The sequence below is a fragment of the Eurosta solidaginis genome, chromosome 4 (genome assembly GCF_040869045.1).
Source record: "Eurosta solidaginis isolate ZX-2024a chromosome 4, ASM4086904v1, whole genome shotgun sequence".
Taxonomy (NCBI): domain Eukaryota; kingdom Metazoa; phylum Arthropoda; class Insecta; order Diptera; family Tephritidae; genus Eurosta; species Eurosta solidaginis.
This window is the reverse complement of record NC_090322.1, coordinates 163,017,494-163,038,388: the sequence shown is the minus strand read 5'-3', so window position 1 is coordinate 163,038,388 and position 20,895 is coordinate 163,017,494. Positions and strand designations below refer to the sequence as shown.

General features: G+C 42.2%; 1 protein-coding gene across 1 annotated transcript; it reads right to left on the bottom strand.

Annotated features, from left to right (window-relative positions):
• Positions 1-11,764: 11,764 nt before the first annotated feature.
• On the bottom strand, positions 11,765-20,289 carry LOC137250562 (splicing factor U2AF 50 kDa subunit-like). The gene is made up of 5 exons (XM_067783598.1): positions 20,064-20,289; positions 19,374-19,994; positions 18,432-18,517; positions 12,547-12,669; positions 11,765-12,475 (listed from the first exon to the last, which is right to left on the bottom strand). The coding sequence occupies exons 1-5, from the start codon at positions 20,074-20,076 to the stop codon at positions 12,014-12,016; spliced, it is 1,305 nt and encodes a 434-aa protein (XP_067639699.1). The 5' UTR covers positions 20,077-20,289; the 3' UTR covers positions 11,765-12,013.
• Between the last annotated feature and the right edge of the window lie 606 nt (positions 20,290-20,895).

Genomic DNA, 20,895 nt, shown 5'->3' with positions numbered 1-20,895 from the left:
TGAGAGATGCTGTTCAAATTGTAGATTCAATCGACAAATTTTACCGATAGTTTGGTGTATCGTGTATCGGCTTATTCTATTACAATTCAGATCCCAAATGTACATTTCATATCTTCATTTGCGGGTAAAAGTCTAGTTGAGGAGTCGACTGCTAATACGCTACCAATAATATATCGAGAGAGGTTTCAAAAGACGCGTATTGACCTCGACAACAATAATCCGAAGGCGGAAATGAAAAATTGTATCTCTGTCCGGAGATATTTGCAGTTGAAGTTGGCGATTTTCATGTGGTTGGTGTACCCAGAAAAAAATTGTGAACATAAGTGTTTTCCGCGGATATAGTTTTGGTCTCCAAACCGGTGTTGGGCCTACCCAGGGTAATTTTTTATAAACGCGACCGAAGACCGCCAATGCAGAAAAGTGTTCTGCGCAAAAATACTTTGAAGCCCACCCCCGGTTTCGTAGAGACCCGCGAGTTTTTTTCGGTTTTTCGTTAATATCTCTTGAACGAGTTAAAATTTTTATTTTCCGCCTTCGGGTTATTAATACTGTTTTCAAGACGCGTCCTCGATATTTTTTACCTTTTTTTAAAATTAGCCTGGGTGGGTCCAACACCAAATATCTCCGGACAGAAATACAATTTTTCTTTTCCGCCTTCGGATTATTGTTGTGGAGGTCAATAGGTGTCTTTTGACATCTTTCTCGATATGTTTGGGAGCTTATTAGCAACCGACCCCTGTTGTTGTTGTTGTTGTTGTAGCAGTGCTTCGCCCCACCTAACAGACGCGACCGGTCACAAACTGTCATCAATATCCTCTAACGGGAGTCCAAGGAAACTTGCTGTTTCAACAGGGGTGGACCATAGGGAAAAGGGGTGTTAGAGGCGTTGGTTCCACATTACAATTAAAGAGATGGTTGGTGTCATGTGGGGACACATTGCAAGCGGGGCATACATTTTGTATGTCGGGGTTGATTCTGGATAGGTAAGAGTTTAACCTGTTACAGTATCCAGAACGAAGTTGAGCCAGAGTGACACGCGTTTCCCTGGGGAGTATGCGTTCCTCTTCCGCAAGTTTTGGATACTTTACTTTGAGTACTGGGTTCACCGGGCAATTCCCGGCATAAAGGTCCGACGCCTGTTTGTGGAGTTCACCAAGGACCTGCTTGTGTTTTTTCGCTTCATACGGCTGTGTTCTCAGATGCCGTATTTCCTCAAAATGCTTACGGAGATGACTCCTTAAGCCCCTAGGCGGTGCTGGCTCGTCAATCAGATGTCTGTTGGGATGCCCAGGTTTCTGGGTATTCAACAGAAACTGCTTGGTCAGCATCTCGTTTCTTTCCCTGATGGGGAGTATTCTCGCCTCATTATGTAGATGGTGTTCTGGGGACATAAGAAGACAGCCCGTGGCAATTCTGAGAGCAGTATTTTGGCAGGCCTGTAGCTTCTTCCAGTGGGTAATTTTTAGGCTTGGCGACCATATGGGTGACGCATAGCACGTAATCGGCTGGCTAATTGCTTTGTATGTAGTCATGAGCGTTTCTTTATCTTTTCCCCAGGTACTGCCAGCAAGGGATTTGAGGATTTTGTTACGGCTCTGAATTCTCGGAACAATTGCGGCTGCGTGCTCACCAAAATGTAGATCCTGATCAAACGTCACACCCAAGATTTTGGGGTGTAGGACAGTCGGTAGCGTAGAGCCATCGACGTGGATGTTCAAAATGGTCGACATTTGGGACGTCCATGTTGTAAATAAGGTCGCGGAAGATTTAGTCGGTGATAATGCCAGGTTTCGCGAGGCGAAAAAACTGGAGAGATCAGGGAGGTAGCCGTTTATTTTATTGCATAGCTCATCGATCTGTGGGCCTGGGCCTGTGGCCATTACTGTGCAGTCATCGGCGTAGGAAACGATTGTGACTCCTTCCGGTGGTGAAGGTAGCTTAGATATGTAGAAATTAAACAAAAGTGGGGATAGGACACCACCCTGTGGCACCCCTTGTTTAATTCTCCTTGGCTTTGATGTTTCGTTTCTAAATAGCACCGATGCCTGCCGACCACCCAGATAATTTGCGGTCCACCTTTTAAGACATGGGGGAAGGGTAGACCCTTCCAGGTCTTGCAGTAACGAGCCGTGGTTGACCGTATCAAAAGCTTTTGATAGGTCTAGCGCTACGAGTACTGTTCTATGGTGGGGGTTTTGATTTAAACCGCAATTTATCTGGGTGCCAATGGCATTTAGCGCGGAGGTAGTGCTATGGAGTTTTCTGAAGCCATGCTGATGGGAGGCTAGTTGCAAATTTGCTTAGAAATAAGGGAGCAAAATGGCTTCGAGCGTCTTTGCTACTGGCGATAGGAGAGATATCGGACGATACGACTCTCCTATGTTAGCTGGTTTACCAGGCTTTAGTAGCGGGACCACCTTGGCCATTCTCCATTTCTCGGGTATGACAAAGGTGGAAAGAGACAGGTTGAAGACCTGCGCTAAATATTTGAAACCCTCTTTCCCTAGGCTTTTAAGCATCGGCATGGCTATGCCGTCTGGGCCCACTGCTTTGGATGGCTTAGCGCGACCAATGGCGTCCTCAACCTCTTTAGCGGTGATGGTGATTGGTGACGCGCTGAATTTGTGTTTATGTGCGTGTCTGTTGGCCCTCCGTCTAACTTTGTCGACCGTAGAATGCATTATATATTGTCGGCAGAAAGCGCTCGCGCATTTTTTCGCATCCGACAGCACTTTGTCGCCAAAGGCGATGGAAACTTTGTCTTTGTGCTTAGTCGGATTCGATAGGGACTTTACGGTGGACCAAAGTTTACCCACACCGGTAGAGAGGTTACAACCTCTTAGGTGCTCCTCCCATTTCGCCCGCTTGTGTTCATCCACAAGCAATCTGATGCGTTGGTTTATATCCCTTATTTGGGGGTCGCCTGGATCAAGCTGCCTTATAAGGTCACGTTCTCTCGCTAAGTTTGCGGCCTCCGCCGGAAAGTGGGGCCGGATTTCGGGAATTCTCCCGGCGGGAATGAAACGTGCCGAGGCGGATTCAATGACCTTGCGGAAGGCGCGCTCCCCTTGGCGGGCATCAGTCGGGATAGGGAGGGCAGCAAAGAGGTTGTCTGTAAAGGATTTATATTCTCCCCACTTTCCTTTTTTAAAGTTTATGAAAGTGCGTTTTTCGGTGACGATGAAGTCGGCGGTACGCTCGAGCGAAACAAGTATAGGCAGGTGGTCGGATGCCAGTGATACCATCGGCTGCCAGTTGACGCAGTTTACGAGTTCTGCGCTCACGATTGAGATATCTGGCGAACTGTGACAGCTTCCTACCATACGTGTGGGGGCGTCTCCGTTTATAGTGCAGAACGTCGTTTCTTCTATTTGATCCGCCAACATCTCGCCCCTACTGTCCGCCCGCAAATTTGAATGCCATAGATCATGATGGGCATTGAAGTCGCCTAAAATAATGCGATTGTTTCCAGTGAGTAAGGCTCTAATATTAGGGTGGTATCCACCGGGGCAACAGGTGGCAGGGGGGATGTAGATGTTGATGATTTCTAGGTTTGCATCGCCTGACCGGACAGATAGGCCTTGACGTTCTAAGACGTTGTCCCTGCGGTCGATGCCAGGATCAAATATGTGATATTGCACAGAGTGGTGTATTATAAACGCGAGGCCGCCTCCATTTCCGCTCTCGCGATCTTTTCTGTGGACATTATACCCAGAGCAGGTCTGCAATGCAGATCGTGCTGTGAGTTTAGTCTCTTGAATCGCAGCAATGCGGATGTTGTGCCGCTTCATGAAATTGACTATCTCCGTAATCTTCCCAGTTAGTCCATTACAATTTAACTGCAGAATTCTGAAGTGCATGAGGGGAGACGTCGCCACTCTGGGGGTAAGTGACGGGTGACTACGCCTGGGTTGAGGAAGGCCAGGACGCAATTGCTGTTGTGGCCCTGGGACTGGGCGTCCTTGGGCAAGCATTGGGGTACCCGGATGATTTGGGTTTGCGACCTGGCAACATGGCGCGATGAAACCCGTCGAGGGATTGCCGTCGCGGAGACCAGAACATCTAGGAAAGTGGCACCACCCGAGGCAGGAGCTGCATTGGGCGGATGTCGCAAACATATATATTCTGTGCTGGCAAACGGTGCAAACGGAGGTAGGGACTAAGAGTCTGTTTCCCTGACCTACACGATTGCTGCCGGAAAAGAGGGGGGGAGAAGACGGGGGCAGGGGCTGTTGCTCAGCATTGCTTCCGACTCTACTACGAAGATTGTAGTTATGAGTGGTAGCAGCTGTTTGAGTTGTTGGCGCCGTAAGGCGCGAGCAGCAGCCGGTACTTGTTGTGGCTTGCTGAGCAGCGGGGCTGCTGGAAGGTAATGGGGGGGCGCTTAGACGTAGACTACGGGACGCCCTTGGGCGTGAACAGCAAGGAGCCACAAAAGATTTATAAAAGTTACGTGGACGTCGGGTTTTGGGATCAAGCCCAGAACAACCTGTCCGATGCAACCATCCCTTACACGAGACACACTGAACAGAGTATGACCGTCCTAAAAAGATTCTTTTCCGGCAGATGCAGCAAAACCATTTCTCAGGACCGAGGTCAGGAGACGGATCCGGATTGGATTCGATACCTTCCCGGAGCAAGAGAATATGGAGCAGTCCTGCTGCAAGGAGCTGCTGGGAGGATGACAATTTGTGGGAGGGACGAAACAAATTAAATGGGGTTACACTGAAATGACAGTCCTTGGTCGGGAAAAATCCCGAGTCGCTCCGGTACATAGAACCGACTGCCTTGGGAAGCGAGCAACCGACCCCTCATTTAGACTTTTACCCAGCTCCGATTTAAAGAAAAACGGATTAGTCGGTTAACGGTCTAACTTTGTTTTTTAACTTAGAGATCCTCCCCCAAAGTTTAGACGGACGCGTATGAATTCAGAACTACATAGTACCATGCTGTCATACCCCCTCGGGATGGGTTTTCTTAGCTCTGGTTTTTTACATATGCACTTAAACTTTATATGGACTGCCAAGTACATAACTTAATCTACATTCACGAATTTGTTGCACTTAAAATTAGAACCTATAAGTGTGTTTCCCTTGCGATTTTGTTATGCGTTATACAATATGACCGAAAAGGGTTAGGAGTTTAGAATATATTCGCGGCAGGCATGCCTGTCGTAAGAGGCGACTAAAATACCAAATTGATTCAAGTGGTTCAACTGTCAACCTCACCTATCCGTGGCGAATCCTGTTTCTTTAACAGCCGAGGCTATGGCGGCCCCAAAATCGTCATAGATGTGGGGTGGAAGGGCGGTGTGGCCTTGAAGTTTTCATGTGGTCATACTAAATCGTTCCCGAGATGGTTGTTGTTGTAGCAGTGCTTCGCCCCACCTAATAGCTGCGACCGTTCACAATATCCTCTAACGGGAGTCCAAGGAAACTTGCTGTTTCAACAGGGGTGGACCATAATGAAAGGGGTGTTAGAGGCGTTGGTTCCACATTACAATTAAAGAGATGGTTGGTGTCATGTGGGGACACATTGCAAGAGGGGCATACATTTTGTATGTCGGGGTTGATTCTGGATAGGTAAGAGTTTTGCCTGTTACAGTATCCAGAACGTAGTTGAGCTAGAGTGACTCGCGTTTCCCTGGGGAGTAGGCGTTTCTCTTCCGGGAGTTTTGGGTACTGTTCTTTGAGTACTAGATTCACCGGGCAATTCCTGGCATAAAGGTCCGACGCCTGTTTGTGGAGTTCACTGAGGACCTGCTTGTGTTTTTTTGCTTTATACGGCTGAGTCCTCAGGTGCCGCATTTCTTCATAATGCTTACAGATATGACTCCTTAAGTCCCTAGGTGGTGTTGGCTTATCAATCAGATGTCTGTTGGGATGCCCAGGTTTCTGGGTATTCAACAGGAACTGTTTGGTCGGGCGAGTACCTTAAGGGTGCTTATTACTGGAACGCACCGGATCTGCATCCGGTAAAGTACCATCAACATCGATAACATTCCCAACGCTTCCCAAGGCAGTCGGTTCTATGTACCGAAGCGACTCGGGATTTTTCCCGACCAAGGACTGTCATTTCAGTGTGACCCCATCTAATTTGTTTCGTCCCTCCCACAAATTGTCATCCTCCCAGCAGCTCCTTGCAGCAGGACTGCTCCATATTCTCTTACTCCGGGAAGGCATCGAATCCAATCCGGGTCCGTCTCCTGACCCCGGTCCTGAGAAATGGTTTTGCTGCATCTGCCGGAAAAGAATCTTTTTAGAACGGTCATACTCTGTTCAGTGTGTCTCGTGCAAGGGATGGTTGCATCGGACAGGTTGTTCTGGGCTTGATCCCAAAACCCGACGTCCACGTAACTTTTATAAATCTTTTGTGGCTCCTTGCTGTTCACGCCCAGGGGCGTCCCGTAGTCTACGCCTAAGCGCGTCATCCGGGTACCCCAATGCTTGCCCAAGGACGCCCAGTCCCAGGGCCACAACAGCAATTGCGTCCTGGCCTTCCACAACCCAGGCGTAGTCACCCGTCACTTACCCCCAGAGTGGCGACGTCTCCCCTTATGCACTTCAGAATTCTGCAGTTAAACTGTAATGGACTAACTGGGAAGATAACGGATATAGTCGATTTCATGAAGCGGCACAACATCCGCATTGCTGCGATTCAAGAGACTAAACTCACAGCAAGATCTGCATTGCAGACCTGCTCTGGGTATAACGTCCACAGAAAAGACCGCGAGAGCGGAAATGGAGGCGGTCTCGCGTTTATCATACACCACTCTGTGCAACATTATATATTTGATCCTGGCATCGACCGCAGGGACAATGTCTTAGAACGTCAAGGCCTATCTGTCCGGTCAGGCGATGCAAACCTAAAAATCATCAACATCAACATCCCTCCTGCCACCTGTTGCCCCAGTGGATACCGCCCTAATATCAGGGCCTTACTCACTGGCAACAATCGCATTATCTTAGGCGATTTCAATGCCCATCATGATCTATGGCATTCAAACTTGCGGGCGGACAGTAGGGGTGAGATGTTGGCGGATCAAATAGAAGAAACGACGTTATGCACAATAAACGGATACGCCCCCACACGTATGGTAGGAAGCTGTCACAGCTCGCCAGATATCTCAATCGTGAGCGCAGAACTCGTAAACTGCGTCAACTGGCAGCCGATGGTAACATTGGCATCCGACCACCTGCCCATACTTATTTCGCTTGAGCGTACCGCCGACTTCATCGTCACTGAAAACCGCACTTTCATAAACTTCAAAAAAGGAAAGTGGGAAGAATATAAATCCTTTACAGACAGCCGCCTAGCTGCCCTCCCTATCCCGACTGATGCCCGCCAAGGGGAGCGTGCCTTTCGTAAGGTCATTAAATCCGCCTCGGCACATTTCATTCCCGCCGGGAGAATTCCCGAAATCCGGCCCCACTTCCCGGCGGAGGCCGCAAACTTAGCGAGAGAACGTGACCTTATAAGACAGCTTGATCCTGGCGACCCCCAAATAAGGGATATAAACCAACGCATCAGATTGCTTGTGGATGAACACAAGCGGGCGAAATGTGAGGAGCACCTAAGAGGTTGTAACCTCTCTACCGGTGTGGGTAAACTTTGGTCCACCGTAAAGTCCCTATCGAATCCGACTAAGCACAAAGATAGTTTCCATCGCCTTTGGCGACAAAGTGCTGTCGGACGCGAAAAAATGCGCGAGCGCTTTCTGCCGACAATATATAATGCATCCTACGGTCGACAAAGATAGACGGAGAGCCAATAGACACGCACATAAACACAAATTCAGCGCGTCACCAATCACCATCACCGCTAAAGAGGTTGAGGACGCCATTGGTCGTGCTAAACCATCCAAAGCAGTGGGCCCAGACGGCATAGCCATGCCGATGCTTAAAAGCCTAGGGAAAGAGGGTTTCAAATATTTAGCGCATGTCTTCAATCTGTCTCTTTCCACCTTTGTCATACCTGAGAAATGGAAAATGACCAAGGTGGTCCCGCTACTAAAGCCTGGGAAACCAGCTAACATAGGTGAGTCGTATCGTCCGATATCTCTCCTATCGCCAGTGGAAAAGACGCTTGAAGCCATTTTGCTTCCTTATTTCCAAGCAAATTTGCAGCTAGCCCCTCATCAGCATGGCTTCAGAAAACTCCATAGCACTACCACCGCGCTAAATGCCATTAGCACCCAGATAAATTGCGGTTTAAATCAATACCCCCACCATAGAACAGTACTCGTAGCGCTAGACCTATCAAAAGCTTTTGATACGGTCAACCATGGCTCGTTAATGCAGGACCTGGAAGGGTCTACCCTTCCCCATGTCTTAAAAGGTGGACCGCAAATTAGCTGGGTGGTCGGCAGGCATCGGTGCAATTTAGAAACGAAACATCAAAACCAAGGAGAATTCAACAAGGGGTGCCTGAGGGTGGTGTCCTATCCCCACTTTTGTTTAATTTCTACATATCTAAGCTACCTTCACCACCGGAAGGAGTCACAATCGTTTGCTACGCCGATGACTGCACAATAATGGCCACAGGCCCAGGCCCAAAGATCGATGCGCTATGCAATAAAATAAACGGCTACCTCCCTGATCTCTCCAGTTTTTTCGCCTCGCGAAACCTGGCATTATCACCGACTAAATCTTCCGCGACCTTATTTACAACATGGACGCCCCAAATGTCGACCATTTTGAACATCCACGTCGATGGCACTACGCTACCGACTGTCCTACACCCCAAAATCTTGGGTGTGACGTTTGATCAGGATCTACATTTTGGTGAGCACGCAGCCGCAATTGGTCCGAGAATTCAGAGCCGTAACAAAATCCTCAAATCCCTCGCTGGCAGTACTTGGGGAAAAGATAAAGAAACGCTCATGACTACATACAAAGCAATTAGCCAGCCGATTACGTGCTACGCGTCACCCATACGGTCGCCAAGCCTAAAAATCACCCACTGGAAGAAACTACAGGCCTGCCAGAATACTGCTCTCAGAATCGCCACGGGCTGTCTTCTTATGTCCCTAGAACACCATCTGCATAATGAGGCGAGAATACTCCCCATCAGGGAGAGAAATGAGATGCTGACCAAACAGTTCCTGTTGAATACCCAGAAACCTGGGCATCCCAACAGACATCTGATTGATGAACCAGCACCGCCTAGGGGCTTAAGGAGTCATCTCCGTAAGCATTTTTAGGAAATACGGCACCTGAGAAACCAGCCGTATGAAGTGAAAAAACACAAGCAGGTCCTTGGTGAACTCCATAAACAGGCGTCGGACCTTTATGCCGGGAATTGCCCGGTGAATCCAGTACTTAACGAAAATTATCCAAAACTTGCGGAAGAGGAACGCATACTCCCCAGGGAAACGCGTGTCACTCTTGCTCAACTTCGTTCTGGATACTGTAACAGGTTAAACTCTTACCTATCCAGAATCAACCCCGACATACAAAATGTATGCCCCACTTGCAATGTGTCCCCACATGACACCAACCATCTCTTCAATTGTAATGTGGAACCAACGGCTCTAACACCCCTTTCCTTATGGTCCACCCCTGTTGAAACGGCAAGTTTCCTTGGACTCTCGTTAGAGGATATTGATGACAATTTGTGATCGGTCGCCGCTATTAGGTGGGGCGAGCATTGCTACAACAACAACATAACATTCCCAAAGGCCTTCGCGGAGTGTTCTTATCGCTGCAAGAACAACCAACAAGGTGCCTCCACTGTTTCTCCATGTATTACTACTATGTGTAATTGCCGATGGGCGTTTTTTTAGTCGCCAACGCAATGTATATGCAGGTAAAAAAAAACACGGACATGGTTATTGTTGTAGTATTAGCATAATACACTCCAGAAGTTCTCAAGCTATTCTACTGCAGAACCTTTGCAGTGAATCAGAAGTCTAAGAACGGGTTTAGAACGGAGTCTACTAGTTACTCCTTAAACAGCAAACTCTGAATGGTCCAAATCTTGAAAGTGTAAGGACTTTGATCATAATTCAAAAAGACGTGTCCTTAGGTACGGCTAAGTACGGTTACAAAAATAGGGAGTGTGATTGGTGGATGAGCTAGTGCCGATCATTTCGGTGGGAGGTTTGGTGTCCTAACGTTATCCGTATTTTTTTACATGTATATACATCTACATTTGCGACTAAAAAAACTCAACGACAATTACCCATAGTAGTAGTGAATGGACAAATAGTGGAGAGACAAACCTTGTATTAATGTTATTTATTTTTGGTTTCCATTTTATTCTAATACTAGCAGACCCGGCAGACGTTGTTCTGCCATAAATTTGGTATATCTGCATAAATTTTATTAAGCTTTTTACGTCTAACTCTGGCCCCCAAACCTTTACTTCTTCCTAATCCTTTTATTCACTCCTCCTTCCGTTTTTTTCGCTTCATCTATCTCCATCTTAGTCTCATTCTATCTCTTTTTCAGTCTACTTCTCTCTTTTCTCTTCTCTCAAGCTCTTCTCATTCTTCTTCATCCCTTACTGCCAGTCCCACAGGGTGGTGTGTATTTTGTTCCAGTCCCATTCCGAGTCCTAGTCTCAGTCCCACTTCGAGTCTCAGTCCTAGTCCTAATCCCAGTCCCAGTCCGTCTCTGGTCTACTTCTCGGAAAAAGTATTGTAAATTCTAATATAGCCAAATTTATATACCAAATTTTAGGCAAATCGAATAGGACGTATGTAAATAGGTATTTGGTATTATTAATTCATGTCTTTATTTCGGCTTCGCATGCATATTTATCACTTTTGCCAGGCTGATGCGACTAAATCGAATATCACAATGAAAATTACTTTATAGCTCTTAGCAAAAGCTTTCATTTCATATCCATATTACACACACATTCTAGGCGTTTACGGGCCCACGTTTTGGCCTACATCTCGAGACCCTAGTCACCCAGGGGTATTTAAATTACCCTCTACTAAAGTACTCATCATCAATATCCATATTCTATAAACACATTCTAGGGGTACTCAGGTTCACGTTTTGGCCTATATCTCGAGACCCTGCGCGTCGATCGCAACCAAACCACCGCGTGAGGTATACGCAACTTATGTGAAAGTTTGAACAAAATCGACGGGATAGTTTTTGATTCTATAAGCCTCACACAAACGGACATTCATTTTTATATATGTGACCCGGTCTATGAAAAGGTGGCTTATGACTCAAAAAAGAAATTGCGAGAAACAGCTGTTAACAGCTGTTTTTTTTTTTAGTTATAAGCCACCTTTTCATAGACCGGGTCACATATATAGATGAGCATGGAAATGTTTATAGTAAGTTATAAATTTTTGATAATTTTTATAGCGTTATGCGTTTACGTTATGTTAATAATAATGAGCTTAAAGGCCGTGGTTAAATAAAACACAATGTTTAAAATTTCATTGGTTTTTTTAATTTGTTTTTTTTATCGAGTCGATAAAGAATAACCACAAGTGTAAGTTGTGTCTCGTTTATATGTATACCTAGTTGCATAACTCCTGGAGATGGCTTCAGACTGAAGCCGAAATATTGACAAATTAAAAAAACCAATGAAATTTTAAACATTGTGTTTTATTTAACCACGGCCTTTAAGCTCATTATTATTAACATAACGTAAGTTATAAATGGTAACAGGGAAGTAGGCGTTATTTCCTAAAAAAGGCGATAACGTGCGCGGGCTTCATCTCCCTTTCGGAAGAGAAATGAAGCCAGCGGGCGTTATTTCCAACCTGGATTTTAAAATATCAAAAATGAACATGATATGAATTTCTCAAACTTCGTCGTCTTTATTAATTTCCGTCAAATTCATTATTAATGCATACAATTCCATATATGTGAAATTAAAACTCAATCATTATTATATGTAGTTATGTGCATATGGCTTTGAGGTTTGTCCGCTTTGTATTACAGGGGGGTACTCACACAAAGTCACTATTAATACGCGTATTATATATGTATGTACGTATATGTTTGCATTGGGATTTGGAAACTTAATTCTTTCAAATTCCAACTTAAAATTCACGACGATGATATTTATCGGGATCAAAGTATGAAGTGACCACAACACGATCACTGAATTTACGGCCCGTCAATGCTTGCTGAGCCTTTTGACAATCCATTACCGAATTGAATTCAACAAATACTTTCCCACAACCAGGCACATCAACACCTTCAATGGGTCTGGGGATTTCAACACTCCGCACCACACCATATTTATTACATTCCTCTTTAATATCCTCCAAAATATCTTCATATTCTTCTTCGTCACGCAACTCATCTGGGGTGACCATATTAAGCAAGCAAAGTACCTCGGTGGGTGGACCTGAAGTGCCGACCATAGAAAGGCCAGGAACTTGTATCATAACTGGCGCAGCAGCGGTTGAACTATTTTGTGCATTCTTTGCACCAACACTTGCACGTTGCACAATTAATTTCTTATCGCCCAGTTGCATTCCATTTAGGCCAGCAATAGCCTATAGATGATCAGAAAACACGCAATGATAGAAATAAAAATTTACTATTATTAAAATTTATTTTTTAGTACCTGATCGGTTATACTGTGATCAACATATTCGGAAAATGCATAACCTTTGCTCAAACCAGTGGCCGCGTCTTTAACCAAATTGAAAGCACGCAATTGTCCAAATGAGAGCAACAACTCTTTGACCTAAGGGAATTTGGAACAACCAAAAATTATTAGTTTTTACTGTATTATTAGTTGTTACGTTTTTCTGGTAAACAAAATAAAACAAGGGAAACTCGAAGTTCGTGCACGAAATTTAATGTATACCCAGCTGCGATTTTTAATACAAATTTTCTTTTTTATTTAAAAATTAATTGGTGTGAATATTGAATAGTCAGTATACCAAGCATACACCGAAAAAACACTTCTATATTCAACATTATTATTCAATTATTCTTCAACCCTTGATAAACCTTAAGAAATTTATAGTTCTCTAGTTTATCTCAAAGATTAAAAAAAATGTGGAACGTTAACGAAACAAGGCTCAAATTAATATGTGCGAATAAAATATACATATATATCAATATATACATGGAGTTATAAAAACAAAACATAATAATATTTCCAGTACTGTAATCTAGAGTTCGAGTCCAATTAGAGAATCACATTTAAATAAAAGTATCATTTTTTGCCGTGCAAAAAACGGCCGCTTTGTTGAGAATGCCATAATTTGGGACGGTTGACAATGCTTGGTATTTGAGAACTAGACTATTCACCTGCCGCTCCCAACTCAATGGAGGCTTTCCATCTTTTGTTCCAAACTGCAGTGTCGATTGAAATACTTTCTTGGACGGAGCGTCTTCGTCCATTCGCATAGCATGATCTACCCAGCAAAGCCTTTAACAGCGTAAAGCAATAACAGGTCATCATTATACCTCCTTTGATATTCGCCGCTGGTATCACGGGCATGACCATACATCTTCTGGAGAACTTTTCTAACTTTCAAGTCCTATAATAAAATTTATTACTATATCGTCCCATTTATCCCATACTTTTTTTAGAAACGATCAATCTCATTATTTCGTATACAACATATTTTTAGTTGACGGATTGCATTTTTGAAAAAATTTTGATTGTTATGAGAAAGTTTGTTTTATGGCATTATGAAGTATGTGCTCTTTAACCGTTTGATGAGGTGGGACGATTTTCCACTCAGCCGCAAATGTTTGTTTTAATCTGTAGATTACAATCTACTTATTATTATTATTTTTTTCCTACAAAATATTGACTCCAAACGGCAATACAAGGCCGTTTTTGTCAGGAAACTTTACATGGCACGCTTGTGGAGTGTTTGTTAAACTCCTGATGAAGGTGCGAATCCGTTTAATAATGATACCAGTTGAAGCCAGAAATATATTCTGTGGAATGTATGGAACATGGGATATAAATTTGTAAAACCTTAAATTGAATATCTCTGTGAAATTTTAAATATTGTCAACCTCTCAAGCGTTAATCTTGAGTTCTTCACTGACTAAACTATTGAACATTCCAAACCTCTCTGTGCTTAATTCAGAATATTGCAATTCTTATTCAAAAAATTACAATTCAAATTAAGAAAGTTAAAATTCAATTTCATAACTCCATTTTTAAGTTCAGAAAGTTGCAATTCGTCCGAAATTCCGAACTTGAGCTGTAATTTTCGGTGCTTGAATTGTAATTTCCTAAATTTGAATTGAAAGTTCCGAATTTAAAAAGAAATTTTGACCCTCAAGGGAATATTTCTTAAATTGATATAAAAATTCTAATTAGAATTACAATTTTCTTAATTTTGTAATTTTCTGAGATTGATTTGCAACCTTCTGGGTTTAAACTAAAAAGGTTAAGTAAATAATTGGTATCCATGAATAAGAACTGGGTTTTCGAATGGAAAATTGATCATCTAAAATTGATGTTGGTGGCCATCGTGGTGTAATGGTAGCGTGGTTCGCCTACCACACCGAAGATCCTGGGTTCACGCCCGGGCAAAGGAACATCAAAATTTTAGAAACAAGTTTTTTTCAATTAGAAGAAAGTTTTTCTAAGCTGAGTCGCCCCTCGGCAGGGTTTGGCAAACACTCCAAGTGTATTTGTGCCATGAAAAGTTCTCAGTGAAAACCCATCTGCCTCGCAGATGCCGTTCGGAGTCGGCATAAAACAAGTAGGTCCCGTCCGGCCAATTTGTAGGAAAAATTAAAAGAAGTACGACCCAAATTAGAAGAGAAACTTTAAAATTGATGTCACCTTATTTTAATTTTTACACATGCTTGTTTCTGGTAAGTAAACTGCTATGAAGGTGGTATGTAAGTACATACATATATGATCACATGACTATCACAGCTGAGTATAAAAATGTACACATTTAGTAATTACATAAAAAAAATGAAGGTATATATATTTGAATGTTGAAAAAAGCTATATGTATGTAATTCCACAGCGATAGTTTATGTTCACCCCTTTTTAATGGGAACGCTTTTTGTCCTCCTTCCATTACCTAGAACAAAATAACAGTGGGGTAGGCTAAGCGAATGTGATTTCCTTTTTTTTGTTTTCAATGTAGGGTAAGTTCTGAAAAATTCCTGCAAATGCAATCTATTGTCAATTCATATTCAACTTGCCTTTTACACCCGACATTATGCATCATGCATTTATTCAAATTCACTGCATCGACACGACGCACTCACTTAAGTTTTCACATCGCATATATATAGTAATAATGTATGTGGGTGCACGCAGCAGTGGGCATGGCCGAAGCAACTGCAGCAAAAACGTAAACGAATGAGTACAAGAAGAGCTTGTTGCTCGGTGGTGTAGGATGCAACCAACCTAAGCTACAATAACCAAACAATCAAAAACAAAATTAATTTAAAAATATTTAACAACAAATCTAAATACTGTTCAGATACATATTTATGTAGTTTATAAAACAAGTACTCAAATATTCTAATTTATAATAAAAAAGCGTTGCTGAGACTGGAGCTGAAAATGAAGCTGTAAAAAGAGCTGAAAATTTATATATATCAGGAGCTGAAATAGAAATCTGCTGCTGAAAACGTAAACGCTCGATGTGAAAAGTGAACCACTGCAGCTGAAAATTAGAAAATCTGGAGCTGAAAATTTAAATCAGCAGCTGGAAATTGAAAATCTGGAGCTGTAATTAAGAAACTGGATCTGAAAGCTGAAAAACTAGAGCTGAAATGTAACAAAAAAAAAAAACGCCATTTTCACTGAAATGCAAATGGTTTGTGAGAACTTTCAAATTAGGGCTGATGATTTAACCAAGTATAAGCGACTCGCGCTACCAGGTAGCAGGCAATGCCTTATTATAGTATTTGTAATATAGACAAATAAAAACTTTAGTGCTTCCGCGCCACACAAATTTCCAATGATATTGGGTACAAAAACAAGGTCTGTAAGAAAATCTGGACCTTTGCAGTTAGCAAATTATTAATAATTAGGGCAACCCAAAATATGCTCTTAAGGTCTTTATAAGCCCCCATAATATGCTTTTATGTTCGAAAGGGGTTGATAAACGCAATACAAAGCTTTAAAGCTTCCCCAACTCAATTGCCATCCTCACCTACGAGGGAGGAACCCTGTTGCAAATATGAATGTATCATACACATATTTAGCAGGCGAGGGTCTGGCTACCCCAAGTTCCTCATGGAACTAGGGGGTGATGGAGAGGGGCGTTATGGCCTAGAAGGTTTAATGTGGTTATATTAATCGTTCCCGATATGGTCGGGGGGCCAGTACTTTGCATCCGGTAAATGACCATCAACATTGATAACACTCCCCAAGGCCTTCGGAAAGTGTCATTATCGCTACAATAACAACATGTTTTTTTATCGATATCACAACCCCGGTTTCGGAGGAATCGGTGCACATACAACCTCCCCAGGGAGAAGCGCATCACTCTATCTCAACTTCAATCTGGATAATGTAATAGGTCTTATCTCTCCAATCATATTGAAACAGTAGGTTTCTTCGTGCACCCGTTAGGGGATGTTGATGACAATTTGTGAGTGGTCGCACCTATTGGATCTGGCGAAGCACTGCTACAGCAACAAGAACGTTACTAAGGGATCGGATGACCTAGAGCGTTCAACGTGGTCATATCAAATAGTTCCCGCGATTGTCGGGCTGGTACTTCAATTATACCAGTTACCGGAGAGTACCGGATCTATACTTAACAAAGGACCATCAACATCGATAAAACTCCCCAACCCCCAGCGGGTTAGGGGGCTTAGAATATACCCGCGGCTGGTATGACTGTCGTAAGATGCGACTAAAATACCAAATTGATTCAAGGGGTTGTGTAGCGCAACACTTTCAAGGGGTTGCCAGTGCAATTATAGATTATCTAAGCCAATTGTCAACCTCACCTACCCTTGGCGAATCATCTTTCCTTAACAGACAAGGCTCTGGCGACCCGAAGTTCCTCATGGATCTAGGGGTGGGAGGGCGGTACGGCCTAAAAGGTTTCATGTGGTCATACCAAATTGTTCCCGAGATGTTCGGTGGTGCTTGTTACCGGAACGTACTGGATCTGCATACTGCAAAGGACCATCAACATCGATAACACCCCCAGGGCCTTTGGGGAGTGTCCTCATCGCTACAACATAAAACTCCCCAAAACCGTTGAGGAGTTAACTTTTAGTTAAAACAACAACAACAAACAAAGAAGAATAAAATAAAAAAGATCCCAGTCCAAGGTTCTAGATAGACCCCAACTACTGAGTCTCTTTCACAGTAAAGTTAACCACAGGACATAAAAACACAAGTAATTAATACCAGGGGCTGAAACTGTTATTCCTTTTATAATATATGTCCTTTCAAAACTATTAATTTTGGACTTTAAATATATTTGGATCAAGATAAAAATTATTCTCGGATTTTTATTTTTTGAGTCCGATATAACTAGTTAAACTGGGACTTTTGAAAATAAAAGCCCCGAAATAAAAGTTAAATCAAGACATTTATTTTTTAAGGCCGAAATAAAAGCCCGTTTCTTTGTTATCAAGCGGGACTTTTATTTCGGCCTTAAAAAATAAAAGTCTTGATTTAACTTTTATTTCCGGATTTTTATTTTTAAAAGTCCGAGTGTAACTAGTTCTATCGGACTCAAAAAATAAAAATACAGATTTTACTTTTATATGACTTTTATGGAAAAAGTTCGAAAAATAAAAGGGATGCATGATTCGACATGATATTGCTATAGGATACATTTTCACCTAGGACAATTTTTTGACCAGGACTTTTTCGACTCCGAAAAAAAAAATATTTTCCGACCCTGATTAATACGATTACAAAAGCCCGAGATTAACCTAACCATAAACCAAATATGGACTGAGTGTATTTCGTACATGCACATGGAATAACTAACTGATAACTGTTATGTTTCAAAATTAACTTTGCAGAAGTTCCGGTTCTGTTTCAACTGAAGCTCAAGAATCAACCCCGACCTACATACATGACACTAACCATCCTTTCATTTTTTAACTCCTCCAACCCCATGTCATGATCCAACCCTATTGAAACTGAATGTTTCCTTGGGCTTTCGTTAGAGGATATCGATGACAGTTCGTGAGTAATCGCACCTGTTGGAAGGGGCGAAGCACTGCTTATCTCTTATATTTACAAACATTATTTGTATATATGTACATGGGTATTAGGTAACCAGGCACCAGAGGAAAATCGGATAGTTCCTGACTGCCAGGGTATCATCAGCCCTATTTCAAATACATTTTTCTGATGCACCTAAAATGCTAGAGGAAAAATTATATTAAAGATTTCGAAATTTTCCTCCTTAGTAATCCGCATCAACCACTCATCACTGTGCCTTAACCGACTGTGGCAAAAAAGGACTACATTTACAACATGTCGCATATTTTAGAAAAATACATATTTATAGCTATCGCCCAACTTACCTGTTCTTCATTTAAATAATTTGGCAAACCACCAATGAATATTTTATGCGGTGAATCTGGCACTACCGTAGATATTACACCGTTGTCTAAAAGAGAATATCAAAATTTGACCAAAAAAAAAATAAATTAGTAAAAACACGGTTTTCGTGATTTTAAGGTTAAGGCACCAATAACTGATGCCAATTGATATGGATAAGCAAAAATATGGTTATGACTATGTCAACTTTGCCAGGCCCTTTAGCCTTGGTTATACTTCACGCTGAGCATACGGACTGTATTGGACTTGTTTAAACGTATTTGCTTTCAAATAAATGCCTTAATGTTAAAGAACCTCAAAATAAAGTTTAAAGGCGTAAATTGAATCCAAAAGTGTCGACGCCACTTGCAACTTACGTTGAAAATCAAATATGAACAGACTCCTAAATCAACCAAGTTTTTCTAGGTGTTGGTTAACAAGTTACATGTAAAGCTCATTGAATAGAACCGTGACAGTTCTCAAGTCAAGTCTATGCTAAGTTTTTTTGTATTTTCACGCTTTTCTGTATGGCTTTTTTCAACTTTAGAATAGTCTTTAAAATAACCAATAGTTTTATATACGTTTCCTCTCTTTTGCCCAGATTTGGTTCCAAAATGGTTTTTAGTTGGATGTGATGCCTCCCAGATCGGGACCGTTAGTATAAACCGTAGGTATAAAAGTCAAATATTAAAGTTGAGAATTCCCCAACTTATAATTCGAGAAAAACTGGTTGAACATTGGTCTAGAAAGAAACCACATTTGTTCCCCTTTAATCGTTACTTGGCTTCTTTACCTGCTCCTATGAAGAAAAGGAGCATAGAAAAGCCCACAGAGACATCCATAAAAAGGAGTCGGATTACTAATTTACAACTATGGATATTATAAAAAAAATAAGTATGTTAATTAATAAATAAATATCAACTTACTGGGTGGTGATTGCATTGCCTGATTATCATTTACTCCCGGCATTGGTTGGTAATCATGAGGGCGTCTTATCTTCAAGCTTTGCCCCTTAAAATTGATACCATCGAAAGCCATTGCTTGTGTTGTCTCATCTGTTGAACGAAATTCTAAGAAAGCAAAATTTTTATCCAAATTAATTTGGCATGCCAATACTGGACTGCCTGCGGCTTGTGCTAGACCCGTCAAATGCATTTGCTGATTAAAAAATTCCATCATTTCATCTTCGGTTACACCAAATGGTATGTTGCCAACATATAGACGACGCGCTTGGCGCGTTATAGTCGAGCCGACAACTGGTACAGCTGCTTGTGGAATTTCTGGTACTGCATTGGCTGGTATTTGTCCAGCAGCTTGCATAGCTTTGTATTGCTGTGGCGTAATATGTTCGAAACCGGGTGGTGGTACATCCCAATATAATGATGGTTTCCTACGGCGAGAACGTATATGTTTATCACGCCCGCCACCAAAGCCGGCAATATAACCACGTTCGCCCCGTTTAGCATGTTCGCGTGAACGTGATCGACGATAATCACGTTCACGATCGCGATCCCTCGAACGTGATCTATGGCGGCGTCTATCGCGGTCTGTAAAAATGCATATACATTTTTTTTTGCTAAAAATACGCTTCACATATAAGCGGAAGTAAATCTTACCTTCAGAACCCATTTTAAAACCAAGCTGTTTCTATTTATTTAACAAATATTACTATGCTCCAATGGTTAAACGAGATGCTTTTACTATTTTTTGTGAAAACGGACAAATTTTATGCACAGAACAGTGAAAAATGTGTAATTTTTATTTTTTTGGTGAACAAATGTAAAACGCGGTTGAAAATTTTTCTGACAGACGCCACATAATACGTCAAAAAATGCGAGTGAGACAAATATACATCGATTTCGTGAAACTCTTATCGGAGGGCTGCCGTATGTTTCCTTTGTGTTTGCTTAATCTATTGTGAATTTAAACAAGTGGCGTGTATTTCAAAAAACGTACATACATGCCAACCTAAAAGCCTTCCGCGATTTACAACCAGATTGACTGAATTCTTGTATGTGTGCGTGTCGGGTATTTGACGCTTGCCCCGCGACTATCAAATAAAAAGCCATCAATCAACATTTGCATTGAGAAACCGTAGCGTTCGGACGTGAATATGTCGTCATCGATGATGACTTTTTTTTACTTGCAACTACAGCAGTTTTATAAAAAAATTAATAAAAATTTTATTAAGTAATAATAAAAGCTTTACATTCCATAAAGTTGGTAAATATTGATAATTTTCAATAAATTTTAATATGAATTGCTTTTCTTCCGCGCACTTGTTCATTTTGAATGTCGACACAAACTAAATACAACACTGCGTTTTGTCAATCACACCCCGCGACTATCAAATAAGCTAGCGTCAAATGAAAAAATCAAAAATTTTTGATTTTCATCAACGTGTAGCCGACAACAAATACGTGTGTCACGAAGCCACCCGACTGCAAT